At 30.6% G+C, this 10152-nt stretch overlaps 1 protein-coding gene across 1 annotated transcript; it reads right to left on the bottom strand.

The window, feature by feature from the left end:
- Positions 1–2774: 2774 nt before the first annotated feature.
- LOC105781761 (probable 2-oxoglutarate-dependent dioxygenase AOP1) lies at positions 2775–5400 on the bottom strand. Its single transcript, XM_012606278.2, has 3 exons — positions 4963–5400; positions 4342–4666; positions 2775–3267 (listed from the first exon to the last, which is right to left on the bottom strand). The coding sequence occupies exons 1-3, from the start codon at positions 5337–5339 to the stop codon at positions 2995–2997; spliced, it is 975 nt and encodes a 324-aa protein (XP_012461732.1). The 5' UTR covers positions 5340–5400; the 3' UTR covers positions 2775–2994.
- Positions 5401–10152: the final 4752 nt, after the last annotated feature.

The following is a 10152-nucleotide window of genomic DNA, read 5'->3' on the forward strand; positions in this document are numbered from 1 at the left end:
TATTATTTAATATTTTACTAAATTGGTATCACTTATTATTCAGATCAACTCATAATTTTAGATTTCGAATGGTAGAAAATAAATATGTGATATAACAAGCCCACAATCTCCCTTGTACATGATGTTTGACGTGAAGGAATAACGGTTGACGAGCAAATAAAAATCTTTGCCATTATCGATAAATTACCCGACTCTCCAAAAGAATTTAGCAAGATTTTAAGCTCAAAATAAAAACTATTGAATCTCTTATCATGCCCTAAAAGTAGAAAAAGAGCATAGAAATCAAGACAATCTACCTGACTTCAATGGTAAAGATAATTTAAAGTTAAATCTTGTTTCTTCAAATTATAACATGCGTAGGATTTTTTTTTTCAAAGCCAAAATATTAATAAACCAAAAAGGTTACACTACTAGCAAATAGCTAGTAAGACCACTAGGAAAACCTCAAGTTCAAATCACTAGTGAGACCATAAACACCTAAAAATAAGTGAAACAATAAAAAGCAAACCCAGCAAAATACTTAAGAACATGCCGAACACTTATAACAATACAAAATTAAAATAGAAAAAGAAAATAAATAAAGATAAGTCCTATTGGAAACAATCTAAGAGTTACCTTAATCAAAGAAAAACCCAAAGGTTTCCTTCAAAAGAAGCACCAAATAATAAAAGATATGATGGGTGTTATGTGCGCGAGAGGTGAAATATATCAAGAGTATGTTTTTTTTTTTTTTTTTTTGAAAAAATGTACCTTCTACTAGGGGCGAAGCCAGAGAATATTTTATGGGGTCGAAATTAAATTGTAATTTTTATGATAGTAAAAATGTAATTTTACCATTTTAATAGCCTCAATATTTATACTTTTTAAAGGATTAAATCAATTTTTTTTTATCATTTTAAGGGGAGTAGAGTACAATTTTACTTTTACAAATTTAAAATTTTAAAAATTTCAAAGCGCTAGCCCCTGATTTTGCCCTGCCTTCTAATCAAGTCAATGTAACTGAAGAGCTATTTATAGTTATAATATCTGATATCAACATATTTTTTGTTTGACAAACTGTGCCACCCATGGGTTCCTCGCTCCAAATCTGATGACCGAAAGGAAACACAATTTTAACATTGACACCCCTTTTCTAAACTCTTTTTTAATGCTCTAAGGAAATGTTATCTTAAGCTAAATGAGCTTGTAAGTTAACTTGGTTTCTCTTTACGTAGAGTTTTACGTCTATTTATAGCAATTTCTCAAAGGTGGCGAGGCGAATAGAAAGAATCTAAGAAGCAACTCAGTTAACTTCCCAGTTATTTAATTTGATTATCGAAGCAAAACGAAGGAGGTGCATGCACTGGTCGAAGCAAACCATTCCATTATAGTCAAGATAAAACCAATAAATAAGAAGATTGTCTTCCGTTTTTTACCAGTTCAAATATCAGTGTAATTTATGGGTACTTGCTAGCCCTCAAATTTGAACGTCAATGCATGCATATAAAGAATACTGTAATTTATGGCCTCCAGCAAAACCATCACGATTCTTTTTCCTAATTGAACGTTGTAATAAATATTATAGTTTATTCACACGAATATAATAACATTACCCATGTGACCAAATAATAATATGACCTATAAACGAGGGAGCCGCATTGGTAACAAGAAATAGACAAGTTGTCAATAATAATACAATATTTGCAATTTTTTTTCAATAATAATAAATCAATACTTCAAGTCGGTCGTTTTTATAGTCATGTAGTTGGTTAGGAAAACATACATATATACAAGTAGACAGAAGATAACATGTCCGCATCATTAGTATGGAATTAGAGAGGTACAAGAGTCAAATTGAGTCGACAGTGACCTGATTTTAAAGAAAATTTTATCTAGTACTATCAGTCGCGAAGCTTGAAACATTTTTGGGTTATAATTAAATTGTATATTTTTTACAATAGTAAAAATATAATTTCATCATTTTAATAGCTTATATCTTTATAATTTTTAAAGGGTTAAATCAAATTTTTATCATTTTTTGAGGGGTCAAAGTATAATTTTACTATTACTAATTTTAAATTTTATAAATTATAAAATGCCTAAATTGAAATTTTATCATTTAGGGGAGATCATGGCCCACCTGATTCTCCACTACGCTCCCCTGAGTACAACTCCATATATTATTTAAGAACATTAATATATTCAAATATAATCTTATATTAATATTTATACATTTATAGAATTAAATTTTAAAATTATTTAGTTTAAATACGGATCATTCAAAGATAAAGGTTTCTTTTCCTAACTTGATCTGAATTAGATTGAGTTTAATAAATTAAATGAATAACCAAACTCACATGAAATAACATCCAATCATAAAATTACAAAAGAACCAGGTAATGGACACAACTTTATCCGCAATTGATCTTTGGTTTCATTTTCTAGCCCTACAATATGATATTAGCAAGCAAAGGAAGTACACTGTAAAATTATTAGTCGTACTATTTATGTTAGAGTGTCTTAAAATTATTACGTTGTACATTAATTTTGATTTAAATGTATAATAAAATAAAATAAAAATTAGTTAATTAGGCACCAAACACCCTTAAACTATTACCTTCATTCTAATGGTTTCCAAATTTTAAAATGTTTAAATTATACAAACTATTGGTGCTAAATCAATCAGGTCCTTATCATCAATTTAACCGTAAAATCGTCATTCGAACTCTTTATTATTTATTTATTTAAAGGATAATTATTTCATCTACTACAAATATTAAAAAAAACTCTACAAACGAGGTCAAGATATCGACGCGCATTATTATAATTTTTAAACAACAATACATGATAGATTTAACACGATACAATTGCGCGATTATTGCAAATTATAACATAGTAATACAGTACAAGAACGAAAATCATGATTATAGTAATATGGTAAAGGACTCAATTTATTATATGTAACTTCAATTTTGAGCGAAAACCGGGCTTTAACTTGTCAAAGCGGGCATGTTTTTAATCGGAAATTGGTGGTGAGAGAGAAGCAAAGGCGTGGAGTTGTTGGCCGGATTCGATGTTCTTTGCGCGGTCGGAAAAGGCAAAACGAAAGAAGTCCATGAAATTAAAGTCCTTGTAAAGCTGAGGATGTTGCTCATCTATAAGCTCTTTGGGTGCCTTAATTATGGTACCCTCACCTGGAATGGCGAAGGCGGCTATTGAATATCGATCTTTATCTCCGCTCATCATCACTCTATGATTCACCGCTTTCAATCTCCCATTACTCCATGCCTTCAATTTTCAAAATCAAGAGGAATAAATATTTTATGGTAATTGCTCACTTTCAACCTAAGTAATTTAATCTAGAGCAAGAAGAGAGTTATTCAATGTTTGAATCTAAGACTTAACCGAGCTCGAGAGTCGAGGATATAGTGCTAGGCGACATGGCCTTGCCCCTTGAAACAATGGTAAAATATTCTTAAGTCTCTTCAAAAAGCAAGAAATTATAATGTAATACAATGGCAAAAATGCACATTGCCGCACTCTAATATTTTAATTTAATTTTAATCCCTTAATTTTTTTTTTTTTGGTTTCATCCCTATTGAATTTGGTGTAAAAAAATTGATATCAAATTATTACCAGCACTGAATTAAAAAAAAAACTAAACCCAGGGTAGCATTAGGAAAACAGTTTAGCTTAAGTTCTATTTATATACATTAATATAAATTTATCGGTTAAGATCCATTTCATTATTTTTCATTTATTAATATCCAATGCATGCTTAATCACCCATTTTAAGTATATTTTCATATTTAATAAATAGATCCTACATGTGAATCATATACATTTAAATGATGATAATCATTATATTACGTACTAATGAACGAAAAGTAATTGAGTGGATATTAACCCTTAAATTTATATAGTAACGAATGCAGAAAGGTTAAATATTTTAACATAATTATCGTGTAAAATTTTATTATTAAGTCAACCAATAATATTATCACATGTCATTATATTTTTTTATGTTATAGTAAATTAGAAAAGAAAAACTTGCTCTATCGAGAAAAAATACAAGCCAATTTCCAAACAAAGTCAATGATTGTGAAAGTCAGTTCTTTTACAATTCACAATAATTGACTTCCTTGGCTTTTTTTTTCAACTAAAGGTTGAAGGAAATATTAAAGAAAATCTCAAAATTTCTAATTATTCTCATAAAATAGTAAAATAAAAATTATTTTTTAAATCAATTTTAAAAAACCTGAGTACAAATATATATCATTTTCATATTTTATTTATATAGATCATGCAAATTAAGTTTAAAGTAAATTAAAAACTGGTTATTAACGATATACATCAATGTACCTTGAGAGGATCTCCAACCACGAAGACAAAAGAAGAAGGAGATAAATTAGATAACTTGATCCATTGGCCGTCCTTGACCTCAATTTCTAGCCCTGAAACCTGATCCTCACAAATGACTGTGCTAACTGGCTTTTCCGTATGAGCAAAGAGTCCACTCTCATACTCCCCTGGTGGAGGTGCCATGTATTTCATCATCCGCACCAATGTTTTATAGTTTATCATTAGTGACTCAAGTTTCTCTCCTAATCCGTAACTTTCAAATATCATTAACCAAATTAACTTGTTCAACTCTTCCATTTGTGTCGCCAATGTGTGTACAGTGTCACTGTAATAAAACATCAAACAGTTGACATGCATAATAGCACATGTAGTCACACTTACATGAAATTAGAATCCCATCACATATTCTTACTGTAATTATTTAAAAAAAAAAACCCTAGATTCCTCAAAAACCTTCCAACAAATTACTGAAATCAATTTGAATAAAAAAATTTAATTTGATTTACTTGAATTCAAATTCCATCCTACTCAATGTAACTATAAAAACTCAACAATTTGAACGCACTCAATTTAAATTGAAAATTATCCGAATTATTAGAAAATGTAAAAAAGAATTATTACCAAAAGCGTGGGTGACCATCAGGCCACATAAGTTGAGCAAATCTTTTAACAGAGTCATAATTAGAGGCATCTCCAAGTCCAAAGCCTTCATACAACAAAGAAACTTGACTGCATGGTCCAACCCAGCCATGGTAAGGCAAGGGACTAGCGTTCTTTTGTTTCCTCTCCAATGGGACCTGGACCAATTCTTTCACCAACCCGAACATCTCCTCTCGGACTTTTTTTGATACCCTTTGGTACACCACCTCAAAACAACCATAAGTTTCACAAGCCTCTCGAACCCTCTTGCACAAATGGCGCCACCCATCAGTTCCTCGCTCTAAATCCGATGAACAGAACTCAATGACTGGGACCTCAATTTTAGCATTGACACCCATGTTCTTAATTTTTTTTTTTTATCTATGCTCTAAGGAAATGTTTTCTTAGACTAAATGAGCTTGTAAATTAACATGGTTTCTCTTTACGTAGAGATTTACGTCTATTTATAGCATTTCCTAATGCATCCATCAAAATCACGACGAGTCTTGTTTACTAATTCTCAACACAAGTTGAAGGTTATCCAAGATTCAAATTTCATCGATTAAAAAAATTGAAAACAAAGATATAACAATCCCTAAACCAGGGGCGTGCACTGGTGGAGTGTGTTGATATATAATTCGAATGTATATTTTAAACCATTCAAAGCATATATCAAAATCATGACGACTCTAAAACATATATTGCAAAAAATTAATTATTAATTTATGTACTCAATATTAGAATATTTTTCACATGAAGATAAAAACATTAACCAAGCAAAACCGGGGCGTGCTTTGGTCCCAAAAATAAATTCGTACTTTGGTATTATTGGTAAATTTAAAATTTAGATACTGAATTTAAATTATAAAATCTATATGATTAAATTGTTTGATAAATGTAAGTTTTAAATTTTTAAAGATAAAGTATTTAAACAATAATGTTAAAAAATAAAATAAAGTAAAGATAAATGTAAAAGTTATACATTAATGCACGAGAAGCTCATTATCAACGTGAAATTATTTTATGGATCCTTTCCACCACATTATTTATGGTCCTTTTCCGATTAGTTAATGATATTTCAGTAAATTTTTTCATGTCATTGACAATAAGAATAGGGGTGAAGCCAGAACAATTTTTTAGGGGGGGAAATGAAATTTTAATTTTTTATAGTCTATATCTTTATAATTTTTAAAGGATTAAATCAAATTTTTATAATTTTAGGGAGGCCAAAGTGCAATTTTACCTTTACTAATTTAAAATTTTAAAATTTTTTAAAGAGTCTAAATAGAAATTTTCCATTTTAGGGGGGAGGGCGGGGCCTCTGTCAGCCCCCTAGGTTCGCCTCTGAATAATAAATTATTTTATGGATCATTCCCACTACATCATCTATGGTCTCTTTTCAATTGTTTAATGACATTTTAGTAATTTTTTTTCTATGTTATTGACACATAATTTTGGTAAATTGTTTACCTTGAACCCTGAACCCTAAACTCTTACCTTGAACCCCCGAACCTTGATCCTGAATCCCAAACCTCAAATCCAAAATTGACCCCGAGTTTGGGGTTCGGGGTTCAAGTTCGAGGAACATGGTTTGATTTCGGGTTCGGGATAAAAAAATTACTAAAATTATATGGCAATGACATGGAAAAAATTGTTGAAATGTCGATAAATAATTGGAAAGAGACTATAAATGATGTGGTGAGAAGGGTCCATAAAAGAATTTCTTCATCATCTACTTATCATTTTCCACGTTTTTTTCATTGAAACAATTTAATCATTTACTTTTTATTATAAATTATAAAACATATTTAAAATAAATCACTCAAAATGATTATTTTGAGTTGATTTAATTTTTTTGAATGGATTACCGTAAAAAAGTACATAGTTTTGTATTAAGTCGTAAGAGGTTGAATTTTCAAATTTCATCAATTAAAAATTGAAAAGAAGAAATAATGAATTGTTTATTTATCTTATTATTATATATAATAGTGTAATAAAAATGAAATTAAAAAAAATTGCAACCCATAGAAATGAAATCCAAACCATGATTGTTTTCATTCATAAAGGAGGAAGCTAAGACGAAAAAAAGAAAACGATTGTTGGAGTATTTCACCAAATTGTGTGAGAAAATTGAGAGCAACAGTATATTATGGAATGCCCATTTATATGGTCAACCACTCAATTATAGTCAAGATTAGAAGCAATAGATGAGAGTATTGTCTTCCGTTGTCTCCCATGACTGTAATTTATGGCTGCTTGTTAGCCCTCAATTTTGAACGTCAATGCATGCATATAACAAATGCTGTAACTTACGGCTACTAAATTGGTCTTCATCAAATTCATCACTATTTATATTTACTAATTAAACATTGTAAACTATTAAATATTAATTTTGTGTAATCAAATATTAGAAATTTTTTTCACACGAATATAATAACCATGTGACCAAATAATAATGGGTAAACTATAAAAATAGTCATTTTTATTGTCTCGGATTACATTTTAGTCATTTATATTTGAAATGCTACGTTTTAGTCACTTACGTTATCATCATTTTGTTACGAAGTAGCCACTCTGCCGTTAAGCTCTGTTACCTCCCTAACGGCAACCCTACTTGGAAGTCAAAATGAAAAAAGGAGAACGGTTTTCTTTTTCCAGTTTAAGGTGTAATTAAATTAAATTTATTTAATTAAAAATATATTCCCATCCCAGTTGGTTTAAAACTCATTTGGACTGCCACGTAGGATTGCCGTTAGGGAGGTAACGGATCTTAACGGCAGAGTAACGACTTCGTAACAAAACGGTAACGTAAGTGGCTAAAATGTAATCTAAGGCAAATAAAAATGACTATTTTTATAGTTTACCCAATAATAATAACAATAATATGACTTATAAACGAGGGAGGTGCATTGGTAAAAAAGTTTTCTGTTTTCAATATCTTAATTTTTCAATTCTGGCAACATTAAAAAATTTAATAATTAAATTCATTGGTTTTTATAGTACTGTAGAAATGGTTTGGAAAACCAACATGATAGTTAGCAAGAAGACAACATGTTGATATTATTAGAGGTGTTTAAGGTTCAAGTCTGATGGGCAGCGAAAAAACTTTTAAGTTGGACTCACACTTAATTTACCGTCAAAATAATACAATATTAAAAATATAATATAATATTTATATTTGTAAGAGCCATTTTGCCCGGGGCCCAAAACACTAAAGCCCAATACCAGCAAAAAAAACACACAGTCCAAAATAAACAGTGGCCCAAAATACCCAACAGCCCAAATTAAGAAACCCTAGCCCAAAAATTAACCCCATTCAAGAAGACCAAACCCTAGCCCCAAGCCTCCATCATGTTGCATGCCAGGCTCCAGCCCAACGCTGTTTCGCCTCCTCTGCCATGCACAGCTACGCCGCTCCTAGTCGCCTTTCCTCTGCATGCTCGACACCGCAAAAATTGAATGCAAAAGGCACGCAACAATGAAGAAACAAATAGCAAAAGACAAAGAAATAGAAATTAAAAGTTGTGTAGATCGGCTATAAAAGCGAAAATCTCTTCCTTGTAATCTTCTTCTTCCTTTTTACGAACACTAAGAAATAAAAAAAAGCAAAAACTAAGGGATTTCCTAGTTTTTATTTCAATCTTTCCTTTTCTTTATTTTCATTGTTATTTTTTATATTTAAAAAACGAAATAAAGAAAGAAGACAGACTCGATTGTTTTTTTATTTTTTATTTTATTATGTTTTGTTTTTTAACACAAAAATAAAATAAGAAAAAGAGGTGTACCTTTGGAATCACCGAAAGGCGACGAACTTTGGGCGTCCTACATTGCTGCTACTGGCTGGCACCGGCGGCTTCGACAGCAAGCACTATTGGCCGGATTGGAGGGCTGCGAGAGAGAGAGTCTGAAAGCCCTCTTTTTTTTTTAGAAAAGTAGGGTTAAACTGTTCTTTTTTTTGTTTTTTTTAGTATTTATATTGGATATAAAACGGCGTCGTTTTGGGCCTTAGCATCAGTGGCCAAAACGGCGTCGTTTTGATGTTTGACCCGAAGACCCGACCCGGTGGCGCTGAGGATCCGCGTGCTTTTGCATGGAGGGGCTATTTGCATGTTCAGCCCCTCCGCTTTTGCGCCTTAATGCAATTCGGCCCTCGTCTATTTTACATTTTGGCCCATAAATTTCTTTGCATTTTTCGATTTAGTCTGCAAGATAAATCTTTGCGCCAGAGACGTGGGCATATTGCCCGATCAGTCCTTCGCACTTTGCGCGTGCTTCATTTAAGCCCCCTAGCAGCCTGTTTTATTTATTTGCAATTTGAACTCCGATTTTTGACCTGATTTCAATTCGGTCCCTGACTTGTTTTTATTATTTCCTTTTATTATTTTGTTTGTTTATTGTTCTTTTATTATTTCCATTTATTTTTAAAAAATAGTTTCATAAAAAATTCAATTAATGTTTTTTTGTATTTGCTCATTTTCAATTTTAAGTCAAACTTACACCATTATTTGTGTTATTTATTATTCATTTTAATATTTGTGTATTGTTATTACTATCATTTCATTATCTAGTTATGTGCCAATTTTCAAATATTTTTAACTTTTAGATTCTTTAGTGTTATCTTTATTATTATTGTTATTATTGTTGTTGTTATATGATTATTTGTATTATTATTCATGCATGTTAACATTAGAACTCTTAAATATCAAAATATTTGTATTTTTATGCATATTATGCCACGGTTATTTAAATGTATGTTGTATAGCCATGTATGATTCCTTTTGTGTGTTAAATGATTCTATTAAAAGCATAATGAATTAAACGTTTTTATTTCATTGTTCTTTTACTCAAATTCGTAACACATTTCAAGATAAGGCAATATTTTGCATTTTGGAGATTCGAGAAATTGTACTCTAACTTATTGGGTCTTGATTTTCTTGTTAAACCCAAATAGCAAAATATCCTTTTAAATTTCCAAACACACAAAATGTCAAAAAATAAAGGCACTATTCCGTATTTAGAAAATTCAAGAAATCGTGCTCTAACTTACTGAGCCTCGATTTTTCTCGTTGATTCTAAATAGCAGGATATCCTTTTAAAATTGAAATAAATGAGGTTTAAATAAAAAAAAGTGAAATGCAAACTTACCCTCAAAATACGAGGTGTCGTGTCCTA

Source organism: Gossypium raimondii, chromosome 13, assembly GCF_025698545.1.
Source record: "Gossypium raimondii isolate GPD5lz chromosome 13, ASM2569854v1, whole genome shotgun sequence".
NCBI classification, from domain to species: domain Eukaryota; kingdom Viridiplantae; phylum Streptophyta; class Magnoliopsida; order Malvales; family Malvaceae; genus Gossypium; species Gossypium raimondii.

What these genes read in the sequence shown, in the direction of transcription:
- LOC105781761 (XM_012606278.2), bottom strand. Translation starts at nt 5,339, where the DNA reads ATGGGTGTCAATGCTAAAATTGAGGTCCCAGTCATTGAGTTCTGTTCA. An exon ending in GATGGTCACCCACGCTTTTG is followed by an intron (nt 4,667 to 4,962) that starts GTAATAATTCTT and finishes GTTTTATTACAG; the next exon opens with TGACACTGTACACACATTGG. An exon ending in TGGTTGGAGATCCTCTCAAG is followed by an intron (nt 3,268 to 4,341) that starts GTACATTGATGT and finishes TGAAAATTGAAG; the next exon opens with GCATGGAGTAATGGGAGATT.